The sequence below is a fragment of the Squalius cephalus genome (assembly GCF_949319135.1).
Source record: "Squalius cephalus genome assembly, chromosome: 10".
Classification (NCBI taxonomy): domain Eukaryota; kingdom Metazoa; phylum Chordata; class Actinopteri; order Cypriniformes; family Leuciscidae; genus Squalius; species Squalius cephalus.
This window is the reverse complement of record NC_137131.1, coordinates 44,518,941-44,538,347: the sequence shown is the minus strand read 5'-3', so window position 1 is coordinate 44,538,347 and position 19,407 is coordinate 44,518,941. Positions and strand designations below refer to the sequence as shown.

Here is a 19,407-nt window from a genome sequence, read left to right as displayed (position 1 = left end):
CTGAATTGTCAGATAACAATTCCCTTTTTTATTCATTTTTTTATTCCATGACGGAAACCAGCTTACATAGATTTTATTATGTGTGTTGATGCTATGACAAGAAGCACACCAATAAAGCGCTGATATTAAACTGAATGTGAGGGATGGATGGGTGGATGGATGGGTGGATGGATGGATGGATGGATGGATGGGTGGATGGATGGATGGGTGGATGGATGGATGGATGGATGGATGGATGGATGGATGGATGGATGGATGGATGGATGGATGGATGGATGGCCTGATGGGTGGATGGATGGATGGATGGATGGACTGATGGTCTGATGGAGTGATAGACTGATAGAGTAATAGAGTGATAGAGTGATTGACAGAATGATAGACAGATATATTGATAGAATGATAGAGTGATAGACTGATTTAGTGATAGAATGAAAGAGTGATAGACTGATTTAGTGATAGACAGATATAGTGATAGAATGATAGAGTGATAGAGTGATGGACTGATAGTGTGATGGACTGATAGAGTGATGGAGTGATAGACTGATGGATTGATAGAGTGATAGACTGATAGAATGATAGAGTGATAGACTGATGGACTGATAGAGTGATAGAGTGATGGACTGATAGAATGATGGACTGATAGAGTGATAGAGTGATAGACTGATAGACTGATGGACTGATAGAGTGATAGAGTGATGGACTGATAGAGTGATGGACTGATAGACTGATGGATTGATAGAGTGATAAACTGATGGACTGATAGAATGATAGAGTGATAGATTGATGAACTGATGGACTGATAGAATGATATAGTGATAGATTGATGGACTGATAGAGTGATAGAGTGATGGACTGATAGAGTGATAGAGTGATGGACTGATAGAGTGATAGAGTGATAGAGTGATGGACTGATAGACTGATAGACTGATGGACTGATAGAGTGATAGACTGATGGACTGATAGAGTGATAGACTGATAGAGTGATAGACTGATGGACTGATAGAGTGATAGACTGATGGACTGATAGACTGATAGAGTGATAGAGTGATGGACTGATAGAGTGATAGAGTGATGGACTGATAGACTGATGGACTGATAGAGTGATAGACTGATGGACTGATGGACTGATAGACTGATGGACTGATGGACTGATAGAGTGATGGACTGATAGAGTGATAGAGTGATAGAGTGATAGAGTGATGGACTGATAGAGTGATAGAGTGATGGACTGATAGAGTGATGGACTGATAGACTGATGGATTGATAGAGTGATAAACTGATGGACTGATAGAATGATAGAGTGATAGATTGATGGACTGATAGAGTGATAGAGTGATGGACTGATAGAGTGATAGAGTAATAGAGTGATGGACTGATAGAGTGATAGACTGATGGACTGATAGAGTGATGGACTGATAGAGTGATAGAGTGATGGACTGATAGACTGATGGACTGATAGAGTGATAGACTGATGGACTGATAGAGTGATGGACTGATAGACTGATGGATTGATAGAGTGATAAACTGATGGACTGATAGAATGATAGAGTGATAGATTGATGTACTGATAGAGTGATAGAGTGATGGACTGATAGAGTGATAGAGTGATGGACTGATAGAGTGATAGAGTGATAGAGTGATGGACTGATAGAGTGATAGAGTGATGGACTGATAGAGTGATAGAGTGATAGAGTGATGGACTGATAGAGTGATAGAGTGATGGACTGATAGACTGATGGACTGATAGACTGATGGACTGATGGACTGATGGACTGATAGACTGATGGACTGATAGAGTGATGGACTGATGGACTGATAGAGTGATAGACTGATGGACTGATAGAGTGATAGACTGATGGACTGACAGAGTGATAGACTGATGGACTGACAGAGTGATAGAGTGATGGACTGATAGAGTGATGGACTGATGGACTGATAGAGTGATGGACTGATAGAGTGATAGACTGATGGACTGATAGAGTGATAGAGTGATAGACTGATGGACTGATAGAGTGATGGACTGATGGACTGATAGAGTGATAGAGTGATGGACTGATAGAGTGATGGACTGATGGACTGATAGAGTGATAGACTGATGGACTGATAGAGTGATAGACTGATGGACTGACAGAGTGATAGACTGATGGACTGATAGAGTGATAGACTGATGGACTGATAGACTGATGGACTGATGGACTGATAGAGTGATAGACTGATGGACTGATAGAGTGATAGAGTGATAGAGTGATGGACTGATGGACTGATGGACTGATAGACTGATGGACTGATGGACTGATGGACTGATAGACTGATGGACTGATAGAGTGATAGAGTGATAGACTGATGGACTGATGGACTGATAGAGTGATAGACTGATGGACTGATAGAGTGATAGACTGATGGACTGATAGAGTGATAGAGTGATAGACTGATGGACTGATAGAGTGATGGACTGATGGACTGATAGAGTGATAGACTGATGGACTGATAGAGTGATAGACTGATGGACTGACAGAGTGATAGACTGATGGACTGACAGAGTGATAGAGTGATGGACTGATAGAGTGATGGACTGATGGACTGATAGAGTGATGGACTGATAGAGTGATAGACTGATGGACTGATAGAGTGATAGAGTGATAGACTGATGGACTGATAGAGTGATGGACTGATGGACTGATAGAGTGATAGAGTGATGGACTGATAGAGTGATGGACTGATGGACTGATAGAGTGATAGACTGATGGACTGATAGAGTGATAGACTGATGGACTGACAGAGTGATAGACTGATGGACTGATAGAGTGATAGACTGATGGACTGATAGACTGATGGACTGATGGACTGATGGACTGATAGAGTGATAGACTGATGGACTGATAGAGTGATAGAGTGATAGAGTGATGGACTGATGGACTGATGGACTGATAGACTGATGGACTGATGGACTGATGGACTGATAGACTGATGGACTGATAGAGTGATAGAGTGATAGACTGATGGACTGATGGACTGATAGAGTGATAGACTGATGGACTGATAGAGTGATAGAGTGATGGACTGATGGACTGATAGAGTGATAGAGTGATGGACTGATAGAGTGATAGACTGATGGACTGATAGAGTGATAGAGTGATGGACTGATGGACTGATAGACTGATGGACTGATGGACTGATAGACTGATGGACTGATAGAGTGATGGACTGATAGAGTGATAGACTGATGGACTGATGGACTGATAGACTGATGGACTGATGGACTGATAGAGTGATAGAGTGATAGAGTGATAGAGTGATAGACTGATGGACTGATGGACTGATGGACTGATAGACTGATGGACTGATGGACTGATAGAGTGATAGAGTGATAGACTGGTGGACTGATGGACTGATAGACTGATGGACTGATGGACTGATAGACTGATGGACTGATAGAGTGATAGAGTGATGGACTGATGGACTGATGGACTGATAGACTGATGGACTGATGGACTGATAGAGTGATAGACTGATGGACTGATAGAGTGATAGACTGATGGACTGATAGAGTGATAGACTGATGGACTGATGGAGTGATGGACTGATGGACTGATAGAGTGATGGACTGATGGACTGATAGAGTGATAGAGTGATAGACTGATGGACTGATAGAGTGATAGAGTGATAGACTGATGGACTGATAGACTGATGGACTGATGGACTGATAGACTGATAGAGTGATAGACTGATGGACTGATAGATTGATGGACTGATAGAGTGATGGACTGATAGACTGATGGACTGATAGAGTGATAGAGTGATAGACTGATGGACTGATGGACTGATAGACTGATGGACTGATAGACTGATGGACTGATGGACTGATAGACTGATAGAGTGATAGACTGATGGACTGATAGACTGATAGAGTGATGGACTGATGGACTGATAGACTGATGGACTGATAGAGTGATAGACTGATGGACTGATAGAGTGATAGAGTGATAGACTGATGGACTGATAGACTGATGGACTGATGGACTGATGGACTGATAGACTGATAGAGTGATAGACTGATGGACTGATAGATTGATGGACTGATAGAGTGATGGACTGATAGACTGATGGACTGATAGAGTGATAGAGTGATAGACTGATGGACTGATGGACTGATAGACTGATGGACTGATAGACTGATGGACTGATGGACTGATAGACTGATAGAGTGATAGACTGATGGACTGATAGACTGATAGAGTGATGGACTGATGGACTGATGGACTGATGGACTGATGGACTGATAGAGTGATAGACTGATGGACTGATGGACTGATAGACTGATGGACTGATAGACTGATGGACTGATGGACTGATAGACTGATGGACTGATAGAGTGATAGAGTGATGGGTGGATGAGTGCTCACTGCGCCTCCTCCTGTCGAGCCGCTGCTGCCGCTTCTCCTGCCGCCGCTGGAACTCCTCCACCTCCTGATGCTGACGGCACTTGTGGAAGTTCTCCACCACCACTCCCACAAACATGTTCAGCACGAAGAAGCTGACGATCAGCAGGAACGAGATGAAGTACAGCAGCATCCAGGGGTTGTTGTTTTTGACGGGCTGAACAGAGACGCACAAGAGAATCATCTGAATACTGATCGGGCCAGCAAATATTATAATATCATTATTATATAATATCATCAATGCACATCATGAATTACAGTTTTTCTGAATGGCTAAAAACACTAAATCTCGTTCTCTGAACCAAATTCTCAAAAGCCGAAACTAATTTGTCGAATAAATCACTCTTTCTGTAAAACACATCTTGTAAAACAACAACAGGAAGAGGATGAAGAAGAGGGAGAGGAGGAAGAGGAAGAGGATGAGAATGAGGAAGAGGAGGATGAGGAAGAGGAGGACAAGGAGGAAGAGGATGAGGACGAGGAGGAAGAGGAAGGGGAAGAGGATGAGGAGGAAGAGGACGAGGACGAGGAGGAAGAGGAAGGGGACGAGGAGGAGGAGGAAGAGGATGAGGAAGAGGGAGAGGAAGAGGAGGAAGAGGAAGGGGAAGAGGAAGGGGACGAGGAGGAAGAGGAAGGGGACGAGGAGGAAGAGGATGAGGAAGAGGGAGAGGAAGAGGAGGAAGAGGATGAGGAAGAGGATGAGGGAGAGGAAGGAGAAGAGGATGAGGGAGAGGCTGAGGACGAGGAGGAAGAGGAAGGGGACGAGAAGGAAGAGGAAGGGGAAGAGGACGAGGAGGAAGAGGATGAGGAAGAGTATTAGGGAGAGGAAGGGGAAGAGGATGAGGAGGAAGAGGATGAGGATGAGGGAGAGGAGGAAGAGGATGAGGAAGAGGATGAGGAAAAGGAGGAAGAGGATGAGGAAGAGAGAGAGGAGGAAGAGGATAAGGAAGAAGAGGATAAGGAAGAGGGAGAGGAGGAAGAGGATGAGGACGAGAAGGAAGAGGATGAGGAAGAGGAATAAGAGGATGAGGGAGAGGAGAAAGAGGGTGAGGAGGATGAGGAAGAGGATGAGGGAGAGAAGGAAGAGGAAGAAGAAGAGGAGAAAGAGGAAGAGGGAGAGGAGGAAGAGGAGTATGAGGAAAAGGAGAGGATGAAGAGAATGAGGAAAAGGAGGTGTGGAGAATGTTGTCAAGGCTGAATCTGGAACATTAGAAGGTTTTTTTCCTTTGCCTGGCAAGAGATGACATTCCCTGTGATGTGATGCGTGTGTGTGTGTGTGTGTGTGTGTGTGTGTGTGTGTGTGTGTGTGTGTGTGTGTGTGTGTTTTACCTGTTGGTCGATCCCGACAGCATCCAGCCCGTGGTACATTATATTTACCCATCCATCTTTAGATGCTAACACAAACAGTGACATCAGAGCCTGAAATGGAAAACCACCGAACAAACAGTCACACACACACACACACACACACACACACACACACACACACACACACACAGCATATCAGCAGCAGAAAGTCAAGATCACACGGATCTCCTCAGTAGGATTTAAAATATTATTATCTTTAATCACACACTCCCATGATGCACTATGAATGATGTCATCAATTTGTTCTCAACAATCTTAAACCATTTATATTTTTTGTATGAAAATTAATATTAACATACATTTTTAAGATACTATTTTAAACTTGTACTTGTATTTTCTGGATTTTTTAAAGGATTTATTGTGGAGTGATGGAAACTGGAGTTATGGGAAATATAAAAACATAAATGAATTCAACTTACTGATAATAACTATAATAGTATCTCAATGATTCTAAAACAACACTGGTTCAGATATGGCCGTTCAGCTCAAAACTCTATATTGGAGAATATTTAGTAATGTCTATGGAGAAAGAAAGACTTCAGGAATCATGAAGAGACGGATCGGACCCTCACCTGCCCCAGGTTGTCAAAGTTGTACTTGTGATGAACCCAGCGGTAATTCGCAGACAGACAGTCGGATTTATTGGTGATGTTCTTCACATCCAAACCCACACAGTAAAAGAACTTCCCTTTGAAGAGCTGTTGAGACACACACAGACACACACACACACAGACACACACACAAACAGACACACACAGACGTACACACACACACACACACACACACACACACACACACACACACACACACACACACACACACAACACAAACACACACAGACGCACACACACACACACGCACACACACGCACACACACACACACACACACACACACACACAGACGCACACACACTCACACACACACACACACACACAGACGCGCACACACACACACACACACACACACAAACACGCACACACATGCACACACACACACACACACACACACACACACACACACACACACACACAAACAAACACACACACACACACACACACAGATGCGCGCACACACACACACACACACACACACACACACACACACACACACACACACAGAGAGAGCGTGAGATCAGCGTCTGACGGAGCAGGGCGAGAGATCAGCGATGACTGAGTATGAGTGAGATTAACCTGAACTCCCAGGATGCCGAAGATGATGAAGAAAGCGCAGCAGATCAAGACGATGTTTCCGATGGGCTTCAGCGAAGTGATCAGAGTCTCCACCACCAGCTTCAGTCCTGGAGCGCGACTGATCACCCTGAGGAACAAAAGAGAACACAGTCAGAACCACACAGAACCACACAGAAACGCACAGAACCACACAGAAACTCACAGAACCACACAGAACCGCATAGAACCACACAGAACCACACAGAACCACACAGAAACTCACAGAACCGCATAGAACCACACAGAACCGCATAGAACCGCACAGAACCACACAGTACCCCACAGAACAACACAGAACCGCACAGAACAGCACAGAACCACACAGAACCACACAGAAACTCACAGAACCACACAGAACCGCATAGAACCACACAGAACCGCATAGAACCACACAGAACCACACAGAAATGCACAGAACTACACAGAACTGCATAGAACCGCACAGAACCACACAGTACCCCACAGAACAACACAGAACCGCACAGAACAGCACAGAACCACACAGTACCACACAGAAACGCACAGAAACGCACAGAACCACACAGTACCACACAGAAACGCACAGAATCACACAGTACCACACAGAAACACACAGAAACGCACAGAACCACACAGTACCACACAGAAACGCACAGAACCGCATAGAACAACACAGTACTACACGAACCGCATAGAACCACATAGAACCGCACAGAACCGCACAGAAACTCACAGAACCACACAGAACCAACACAGAAACTCACAGAACCACACAGTACCACACAGAAACGCACAGAACCGCATAGAACGACACAGAACCACACAGAACTGCATAGAACCACACAGAACCGCATAGAACCACACAGAACTGCATAGAACCACACAGAACAACACAGAACCACACAGAACAGCACAGCAACCACACAGAACCACACAGTACCACACAGAAACACACAGAAATGCACAGAACCACACAGTACCTCACAGAAACGCACAGAACCACACACAGAACCACACAGAACTGCATAGAACAACACAGAACCACACAGAACTGCATAGAACAACACAGAACCACACAGAACCGCATAGAACCACACAGAACCACATAGAACCACACAGAACTGCACAGAACCACACAGTACCCCACAGAACAACACAGAACCGCACAGAAATGCACAGAACCACACAGTACCACACAGAAATGCACAGAACCACACACAGAAACACACAGAACCACACAGAACCGAACAGAACCACACAGAACCGCATAGAACCACACAGAACCACACAGAACCGAACAGAACCACATAGAACCACACAGAACTGCATAGAACCACACAGAACCGAACAGAACCACATAGAACCGCATAGAACCACACAGAACCGCATAGAACCACACAGAACCACACAGAACCGCATAGAACCACACAGAACGCACAGAACCACAGAGAACCACACAGAACCACACAGAACCAGCCCAGACCGCCGGACTGCCAACCGCACAGACTCGACAGCCAAGAACAGGGTCTTTTCATGGTAACACTTTACAATAATCCTCTCAAGGCAGTGAGTTTGAGTCAGAAACTTCAGCAGCTTCACACACAACAAACTTCTCATTTTTTTATTCATATCTATATTCTGAAGGGTTGTTCAGATATCATTCACCTTATTTACACAACATTGTCAACATACAGATAAAACCTTTGATTTCTGTCTGTTGACAGCATTTTCTGATTAATGGAGTGATAAAAAGAGAACTAATGTCAACAATGTCTTTCACTTATCTTATTTTCACTTACAAAACACTTATCCAGTGTTCAGATTTCTGATCTGTGCCTCATTAGGATGGTTAAACATAACGTTTGAAAAAACAATTGTAATACAAAACAACTGTCCTAATACTGTGATTAATCAACTGGGGAACGGCTGGTGATTTGTAGATTTATATCTCTTCACCTGTAGAGTCATGATTCTGCTAATAAAGCATGAGCACAGAATGAACCTGCAGTCAGTGTGTGTCAGTGTGTTGCGCTGCTCTAAAGACAGTGTGTGTTGTCGTTGTGACCTGAGCGGGCGTAATGTCCTCAGCAGTCGCAGCACGCGCAGCACTCCCAGGATCTTCGCTCCGCCCGCCATCGACACCACAATGTCAATCAGAGACACGAAGACGAGAAAACCATCCAGAACATTCCAGCTGCTGCGCAGATATGCTCGATCACCCAGATACAGGCCCTTAGACACCACCTGACACACACACACACACACAGAGAGAGAGAGAGAGAGAGAGAGAGAGAGAGAGAGAGAGAGAGAGAGAGAGCGAGAGAGCGAGAGAGAGAGAGAGAGAGAGAGAGAGAGAGGGAGAGAGAGAGAGAGAGCGAGAGAGAGAGAGAGAGAGAGAGAGAGAGAGAGAGAGAGAGAGAGAGAGAAATCTGCTTTTATAAACAAAACAGTTTATTGAACCTTTACCTCAAAGTATTGAATTGTATTAGATTTGTATTAGAAGTATTCGAGACGGGAATTACCTTGAGATGCTGTAGTATTGTATAGATACTGTAATATTGTATTGATACTGTAGTATTGTATTGTATTGATACTGTAGTATTGTATTGATACTGTAGTATTGTATTGATACTGTAATATTGTATTGATACTGTAGTATTGTATTGATACTGTAGTATTGTATTGTATTGATACTGTAGTATTGTATTAATTATAAAGATGACTGGAAGTTGTTTGTATTGTCAAAGTCAGATTGAGAATTTCCACGACAGTTTATATAAAAATATGCAATTTGATGCAGATGCTGATATTTATATGGACAAAAAGATGAAATTCTGATGCTTGTAATGTAAATCAATGAGATTTATCAGTTTATAACAGTATCGCAGATATGATATAAAATCCAGCTTCCAGAAGAGATCAGATGTGCTCCTACAGTATCACATTCAAATCCAGACTCAGAACACTTCTGTTCAGCTGTGCATTTACAGAATGAGCGCTGTGCCACTGTACGTCCGACTGATTACACTGTATCTTATTTCTGCATCCTCCTTTTGATTCTAAACTCAAATGGCATTGAAAACTGGATAAGAGACAAACACAAATGACTTAATTGGAGAAACTGAGAGATGAAGCCATGCTGGTGGCCTGGGCCTCCCTTACGAAAAAGAAGTTTATTCAAGTGTGCTATTAGTATACTTATTTTAAACTAAAAATAAGAAAGTATACTTTCAGTCTACATTTTATATACTTCTCAGAAATATACTTTATGTACTTCTCAGAAATATACTTCAAATTCCACTTAAGTATACTTGACTTATACTTACAGAAAAGTCTAAGTATATTTGGCCTATACTTGTTGATCGAGATATACTTAAAAGTATAATTAAGTATTCTAAGTATTCTTGGCTTGTGCTTGTGTTTACTATTTTGATTGAGTAGCTTATTAAATACTTTTTTAAAAACATAATATTACACACCGTCTTATAAACTAGCCTAACATGTTCAGCTTTATATAGTAACAAACTTTCGAGTGGAAGAGAGGGGTGGTGTGGCGCAATGGATAAGACACCTGCCTTTGGTGTGAGAGACCCGGGTTCGAATCCACTGTGAGACACCAATGTGTCCCTGAGCAAGACACTTAACCCCTAGTTGCTCCAGAGGCGTGCGACCTCTGACATATATAGCAATTGTAAGTCGCTTTGGATAAAAGCGTCAGCTAAATGAATAAAAATGTAAATGTAAGAGCTTATAGAGCAAATAAAATAAGCATGGAAAATAAGTTTATTCAATTGTTCTATTAGTATACTTTTCAACTAAAAAGAAGAAAGCATACTTTCAGTCTACATTTTATATACTTCTCAAAAATATACTTGATTACACTTACTTTAAGTGTACTTGACTTATACTGAGAAATTGTATATAAATAGTAAACTATAAGTATAATGTTAAGTTCATTTAAAGAAAACTTGTAGAATAAAACTACTAAACTAGTAGTTTACTGAGGGTACACTAAAAGCAAAAATAATATATAAATGGTAAACTATAAGTATGATGTTAAGTTCACTTAAAGAAAACTTGTAGTATAAAACTACTAAACTAGTAGTTTACTGAGAGTACATTAAAAGAAAACTACTAGTTTAGTAGTTTTATGCTACAAGTTTTCTTTAAGTGAACTTAACATCATACTAATAGTTTACCATTTATATATTATTTTTGTTCTTTTAGTGTACTCTCAGTAAACTACTAGTTTTAGTAGTTTTATACCGCAAGTATACTAGAAAGTTTTCTTTTAGTGTACTCTCAGTAAACTTGTAGTATAAAACTACTAAACTAGTAGTTTACTGAGAGTATACTTCAAAGTTGCTACAAGTATTAAAATAGTAAACTACTAGTATACCCATAAGTTCACTTGCAGTACAAATGAGAAACATAATTATGAACTAGCTGTGCACTTAAAGTTTACTACTGTTACACTTATAGTACACTTAAACATATACTTTTATATACTTCAAGTGGGCCAATTTAGTCCCAAGCGGTATTAAAATAGTACACTTACAAGTTTACTACTAGTACATATTGACATTAGTATACTTACTACATAAAGTATACTTAAAAATATACTTGAACATTACTCAAGTATACTTCATAAAATGAACTTGAAGTATACTTTTTTTTCGTAAGGGCTGTGGTGGAGTGAGTCTGACGTGATTAAACTCGAGGTTCTGTGGGTGCGGACTGATGGAGCAGTGAACCCGAGGTCAGTCCTAGAGCTCCTCCTGTCCGATTTTAAGGGAAAATCGGGTCCATCGGAGACGTCCAATGGAATTCTTAGGCGCGCCGAATAAACACCACAGACTCAGTGTCAGAGAAAAACTATATGCAAAATTTTAGACACCGCTGTTTGGCCAGATGAGAAGTTTATTCTATGTATCATCTTTTTAATACTTTAATTCATTTTACTCTAATTAATTTTATAACTGTATCATTTATCTCTTTTAATTCCTTTTATAACTGGTTTAAATTCCCTTGCTTTTATTTTGTGCTAATTTTCTATGCAAAACACTTTGAATTGCCATAATGTGATATTTTAATTGCTTTCTATGTAAAGCATTTTGAATTGCCATTGTGTATGACATGTCTATATAAATAAACTTGCCTTGCCTAATCACTCATGTTGATCACTCCGAGCTCGTAGAAGTGTGCAGGGTTTATAGGGTTAAATCAGTCTGGTGCAGTGCGGTTTAATGAGTGATTCTGAGGTTGAGGGCCACAGAAAGACAAGGAAGAGATTTCTCTTTTAAAACTTCATAAATCTATTAGAATATTGGACCTCTGCATGATTATTTGATGAGTCATGTATGTCATCTTTCATTTTAATGTGTAACATTAAACCAGTGTTCCCAGTCCTGAGATTAATGAAGAGCAGCCAGAGGAATAATCACACTGGTCACATTCTTTTAATGTTAAAGTGTTTGTTTTTTTGCACTATATTTATTATGATTAACTGCCCATTGTTGTGTGTATGAGCACAGCCACTGATACAGGCTGCACAGAAGTGTTCAGGATACCTTACACACACACACACACACACACACACACACACACACACACACACACGACATGCTCAGGTGAGACGTTACCTTGACTGTCATCTCGGCCACAAAGATGGCGGTGAAAACATAGTTGGAGATGGTGAGGAAGACTCGCTCCTGATGGGGGAGAGAGAGAGAGAGAGAGAGAGAGAGAGAGAGAGAGAGAGAGAGAGAGAGAGAGAGAGAGAGAGAGAGAGAGAAACAGTGAGGCAAGGCAGCGCGAGGTAATGATACAGCGGCTCCAGAAATGTCAAACTAAGAATGAGATGTGAGACTTTTACATTACTGGGGTAAAATATCCTATGATTATTACGCTTGAAATGTCACACCAGTCCTGCTGAAGTTCATGCTTTAACACGCCGAGCCTCTACAGGAACAGATACACAGCTAGCCAAACCGATCTAGTTCGCTGATTAACAGTGTTAGTTCCTGAGAGTCTGTAAATCATTACTAGAGTGTGTGATGGTCTTCAGTGCATAAACATTTTCAGTTTAATATTTTAAAGGCACACTATGCAGTTTATGTTCTTCTCAAACAGCGACCCCTAGAGTTGTGCTTGTATTTAACATTCCTGTCGATAAATACCTCTCACGCCTGGTTCACACCGGACGGCGAAGCGCCGTGAAGCGCCAGTTTCGGCATCTGGTCTATTTTTTGCGCGAGCCGCGAGTGATCCGCATCCATTCCGGCAGGAAGTCACACCAAGAAACACGAGACAATCCGGTCAATTGTCAAAATATAAGCAATTTTCAAAAATTAAAATACCGCGAGTGACAAATGCGATCATATTTGTGTATCTAAACAGACTAGAAAGATGAAAACAAACAAAGAAAAAACACAACAAAATAGATTTAATAAATTTGAAGAGAGGATGTATATTTTTAAACGGTATATCTACACTACTACTGTCTACCATATTCTCTCTCTGGCTGCGTGTGTGTCTCGACAACGGATTAATAAAAGAAGTGTACAAACTTCTTGGTTACAGAAACATGGTGTATTCATTTTATGAGGTTATTTACTTACCCATGATGTAAAAAATAGCTCTGAATAAACAACAACTGAGCAGAAGCGCTTGTCGACCGCCGCGGAGAAGCGTCTGGTGTGAACAGGCAGGCGCCGGACCGCGCATGATTTTCCGCTCCGCGCCGCTTCGGCGTCCGGTGTGAACCAGGCGTCACGCAGAGCCGTCTCTGCACTCTTCCGACCGCGCTTTCTTCGTTTTTATGTCTATGTGGTGTTTTTAATGTGCTTTAAGACAAACCATGTGTAAGTTCATAAGTCGACAGCATTGCTGAGTATTTCCTCCTTAAAACTGCAGTGAACCAAAGACAGTCTCAAAAACACGCTTTGAAATCGCTGGTGTTTCTGACGTCACAAACTACCTTGTAACTGTGACCGGTCTCTGTCGGGACTCTGCGTTGTGTTATAATGAAGGAGACCGGACAACAGAAATTTCACAGGCCGGATTTTATTCTGTATGAATAAAAATAAAAAATCACTGCAAGCTCAAGTCTGTGGCCTTCTCTCAATCAGCCTCTCTTCAGTCGCATTTACCGCGAACTGCACGACGTTTTACTCATTTCACATATTTGAGTTTCTCAAATAAACAACTCAATATTGTTTAACATTTCATAAAAAAAATAAAGCATTTTACATAAATTAAAAACAATATAAACAGAAACATGAAAGTGAACATACCTGTATGAATAAAAATAAAAAATCACTGCAAGCTCAAGTCTGTGGCCTTCTCTCAATCAGCCTGTTAGTGAAAGGCATTATTTTAGCCAACAGAGCTTGCACACTCATGCTTACATTAATGAATTCTCTCTAACAATACATGCTTTAACTCATAACATAATTCACCCAAACTTCATACATGTTTGAATACGATTAAAGTGCATTTGAGAACAAATTACATGTTATACTACATTAAACAAAACTCATTTCAAACTTTTCAGACAGAGCGTCAGTAAAACCCACCTCTCTTCAGTCGCATTTACCGCGAACTGAAGGAGAGCAACCAGAACCGGAACATGACAGAACATTGCAAAGACTCTTAAAGGAGCCACGCACCGTATTAAACAAAACTGAAAAATGACCGTGTAACCATAAAAATATGACATCTCAATTAATAGAAATCAATATTAGAAGAATAAATGAAATTCCAGAATGCAAAATAATGAAAGAAATATAACAAATGATAATAAGAAAGGGAGATTTTGAGTGAAATTAATTAATAAATATGACATCTGTTACATTCACCTCCCCTAATTTCACCAAAATTATGCATGTGCATAAAGAGGATTTACTAAAGAATCACAATGCAAAAATTCCAGTTACAGCAATGAAAGCTATCTGTCTTGACAGATACAGAGATATTTGAGGGTGATCAGGCCTCAAAACCACTTAGTAAAGTATGTTGCCAAATACACCATACCACACTTAACCTTTGCAACAAATCCTCATTCACATTATTCTCATATCACATGGCAACAAAAAAAAAAATTATCCCCAAAAGAAACATAAAATAAACTTCCTACCCAATCACGGATATTAGAATAGGCTTAAAAGGGACTGTGACTTTTTCTGGAACCTGTTTGACAAACTTGGCATTTTAAATGGCTTTTGAGCCATGGTCTCAATAAGACGGTTGACTTTTTTTACTACTCTACCAGCCCGTGTTGTAATAGTGCCTTGCGCTTGTTCAGGACCTGGCATGGACACATCATCACATACAGGTAAGTCGGAGTCAACGATACCTGAATTAGTCAAGTCAAATGTTGCCAATACATTGTCACAATCAGAAGTTCCTGTGCTCAATGTTTTTTCAGGGAGCATCTGGTTTTGGCTGTCTTGACCAGAATTAACACAGTAAGTATCATCACTTTTCTCTGTGTCCTGTTCCATTTGTACGTCAAATGTTTCTGAACTCTTTGAAACATCCTCATTCAATACTAATGAACGCGTTTCGTTTTTAGGATCTTCATCCTCCAAGGAATCAGTGGAGTTTGTTGATTGGCTCTCACACTCTGAATCGCTCGAGCAATCGGCAACCGTTGACTCACATGTTTCATCCTCAGGACATGTCACAGGTAAGAAACTGATGTCTAAGAGCATGTTTCGATGTATAACTTTAATGTGTCCTTTGTCATCCTTCACTTTGTATATGTGTGTCTGGGGATCATTATCCACAATGGTGTACACAGTAGGTTCCCATCTATCTGCCAACTTCCTTTTTCCTCTTTCTCCTTTATTGGCAATGAGCACTCTATCTCCATTGTTCAAATGTACTCCCTTGATCTTGCGGTTATACATCTTGGTCTGTTTCCTCTGTTCTAGTACAGCATGTTTTTGAGCAATTTCAGCTGCTTCGTGAAGATGAGACATTAAAGTGGCGACATAGCTGCTGTAATCAACAATCACTGGATCCTTCGATACTTGCTTGAACATTATGTCCACAGGTAATCGTGGGACACGGCCAAACATGAGTTGGAAAGGTGCGTAACCCGTCGTCTCATGTATTGTTGAGTTGTAAGCGAAGGTCAGAGTCTGAATTTGTTGTGGCCACTTATCCTTAGATCTCAGAGGCAAGGAGCGAAGCATACTTCCTAATGTTCGGTTGAACCGCTCTGTGATGCCATTTCCCATAGGATGATAGGCCGTTGTACGAGATTTGGAGACCCCAGAAAGTGCAAGCAGTTCAGCAATGAGCTCACTCTCAAAATTTGTTCCTTGATCCGTATGGATCCGCTCAGGAAACCCATACACACAGAACACATGGTCCCATATCTTCCGAGCAACTTGCTTAGCCGTCTGATTGATGCAAGGAAAGGCGTGTGCAAGTTTCGTAAAATGATCCGTCAGGACCAACACATCTACTGAACGCTGTTTGTTATCTTCTGCACTCCAAAAGTCAAGACAAACCAACTCCATAGGTGCAGAAGTCTGAATACTCTCCAGTGGAGCTCGAGCAGCTGGCTCAGGTGTTTTTGCCAGAATGCACCGCCTGCAACACTTCACATATTCTCTGATCTCACGCTCCATCTTGGGCCAGAAGAAGCGCTGTCTTGCCAAGTGAACTGTTCTAGCCTGTCCTTGGTGACCGGCAAGATCGTGAAGACCGTGTAAAGCTTTTTCTACCATGCACTGAGGCAGAACATACTGATGTCTTCTCTGTCTGCTTATAGGTTCCTTAGTCACCCTGTACAGAATCCCATCACACACTTTTAAGTGATCCCATTGCTTGACAAGGGCTAAAGCTCTATAGTCGAGTTTTTCCCTCTCTCTTCTTGAAGGGCGTCTTTTACGAAGCACGAAAGGGAGAACCTTGGAAATGGTAAGGTCGAGCTCTTGACTTCTTTCCAACTCGTCATGAGAGAACATAGGCAGAGGCTGTTCACCGTGGCTAGTGTCTGCAATCTGCTGAACTAACTGCACCAGCTGAACGGCTCGTGTCACCGTCGCCATTTCCCAGTCATCTTGGACATGGCAAAGTGTCTTGACGGCAACTGGATCACATGACTGCACATGACAGCCCGATTGACATCCAACCTGATCACTTATCTTGTGGCAATCAACCTTCAGACGAAACACATCCTGTATCCCTTCTTCTCCTACAGCATCAGCTTCGGTAAGTAAGCGGTTGTAACTCTCATTCATGAGCCTATGACTAATTGATCTTGCAAATGGATCTCTGCTTAGGGCATCGGCCACAATGTTCTTGACTCCTGCGATATGTTTTATGTCGAAAGAATAAGGGGCTAACTTTGAAACCCACCTTTGTTCACAGGCATCGAGTTTCGGCTTAGTCATAATGTGCGTAAGTGGATTGTTGTCAGTCCAAACTGTGAAGGTGTGCCCCTTGAGCCAGTGACTGAACTTTTCGCACACACTCCACTTCAAAGCCAAAAACTCGAGCCTGTGTGCAGGGTACTTCTTCTGTGACACGGTTAGGGTCTTGCTGGCAAAGGCAATTGGCCGAGCTATTTCTTCCCCTGCTGGAACTTGGGATAGCACAGCACCTAAGCCATCCAGAGACGCGTCAATTGAAAGAATCAAAGGCCTGGAGAAATCAGGATGCGCAAGCACAGCACAGTTCAGCAACCTCTCCTTGAGTGTATTGAAAGCAATATTGCATTCCTCTGTCCAATCACTTGGATTCAGCTTTCTAAACGTGCCCACAGGCTTCCTAACTTTCGCTTTACTCCGTCTCTTCTGACCCGCAGTTAGAGCAAAGAGAGGCTTGGCGATCGAAGAACAATTAGGAATAAAGTGTTGATAATAGAAAATCATTCCTAAAAATGACTTGATTCTTCGTGCTGATGGAGTGCAACCATCCTCCTCCATAAGTTGCATTTTGGACATTTTGGATATAACATCCACCTTCGTGAAGTCCACAGAGACACCATGGCCAGAAATAGTATGGCCCAAGAACTTCACTGAATCACGCAAGAAATGACACTTTTTGGGACTCAGTTTCAAGTGATGTAACCTAAGCCGCTGAAAAACCATTTCAAGCCTGCTCAAGGCCTCATGCTCCGTGGGCGCAAACACAAGTAAATCGTCCAAATAGCACAGTAAGCTGGTAAAGTTCATATCTCCAAAAATGCTAAGCATCATCCGCATGAATGAAGCTGGACTGTTGCACAAGCCTTGTGGCATGCGGTTATACTCATGTAGTCCCATAGGAGTAATGAAAGCAGTGTATTTTTTGTCTTGTTCATGCATGGGCAAATTATAGAATCCAGAGGTTAAGTCCAAAGTGCTGAAGAAATTGTTACCTCCTAAAGCAGCAAGGCAGTCTGACTGATGAGGGAGTGGGTGAGCATCTTTGAGTGTTCTCGCATTAAGCCACCTGAAGTCTGTACAAATGCGGAGGCTTCCATCCTTTTTCCACACCAGTACTAATGGCGATGCATATTCGCTTACAGATTTTCTTATTATCTCTTGCTCCTCCATTTCGGTTAACACCTCGCGCAACTTCTGGTAGTGAGCAGGAGGGATCCTCCGATATGGCAACCGGAATGGCCTCTCATCTGTAAGTCGGATGCGATGTTCAAATTCCTTAGCCTCACCACAGTCTAAGGGATGCTTAGAGAACACATCATTGTAATTCAACAACAACTGCACAAGTTTCTCTTTGGATGCTTCAGTAACTTTGCAGTGACTGATGTCAATTTCGCTTAACCCAACATCTTGCAATCTCAAATCTGAAGCACAACTTGGGGTAGCTTCCACCTCTGAACTACCTTCCTTTATCTTTCCAGTGCCCTGGAAAACTGGGAAATCTTCTACAGCCAGACAAGGTGAAACATCTGCCAATTTCCGATTCTTTCTTAACGTGACAGGTTGGTCAGACAAATTGGTTATCTTCATAGGTACCCACCTATCACCCCACATAGATGTTATCACACGAGCTACCATGATGTTTCTTGGCATAGTCTTGGAGGCAGTTGGTTCAACGAGAATGGTGCTCCCAAGGGACAATGGAGTGTTGCTGGGCAGTCTTCCCCACACTAAATGCTCTTGGTTAGCAGCAAGAGTGACAGCATGATGGAGCTTAACTGTTCCGATTTTGCTAGGGATCTCATCATGTCGCCAGCGTGTGAGATTTGACATAACATCCAAAAAGTGTTCACCGTCCGGTGATAACTGTGTAGCACGTTGCGATATGAAGTCCCAATACTCATCTGTGTTCTTCATTCTGTTCACAACATGTTTAATCAAGTTGGAGCCAAGAATTAAATCATCATGTTGTCCTGGGACAACGAGAACTGGAACTCGACAGCTGATGC

General features: G+C 42.0%; 2 protein-coding genes across 2 annotated transcripts in view; one reads left to right on the top strand and one right to left on the bottom strand.

Annotated features, from left to right (window-relative positions):
* cacna1ib (calcium voltage-gated channel subunit alpha1 Ib) overlaps positions 1-19,407 on the bottom strand; it is a 155,604-nt gene that overhangs the window by 21,481 nt on the left and 114,716 nt on the right. The window contains exons 20-25 of the mRNA XM_079884438.1: positions 12,659-12,727; positions 9,082-9,260; positions 6,999-7,125; positions 6,380-6,505; positions 5,769-5,858; positions 4,404-4,596 (exon numbers count right to left, since the gene is read on the bottom strand). Of these exons, the coding sequence (XP_079740564.1) occupies positions 4,404-4,596; positions 5,769-5,858; positions 6,380-6,505; positions 6,999-7,125; positions 9,082-9,260; positions 12,659-12,727 (784 nt within the window). The remainder of the gene's footprint in view (positions 1-4,403; positions 4,597-5,768; positions 5,859-6,379; positions 6,506-6,998; positions 7,126-9,081; positions 9,261-12,658; positions 12,728-19,407) is intronic.
* On the top strand, positions 4,689-5,259 carry LOC307165956 (uncharacterized protein; the record flags this gene model as incomplete). Its single annotated transcript, XM_079884040.1, has 2 exons — positions 4,689-4,730; positions 4,819-5,259. The coding sequence occupies 2 exons, from the start codon at positions 4,689-4,691 to the stop codon at positions 5,257-5,259; spliced, it is 483 nt and encodes a 160-aa protein (XP_079740166.1).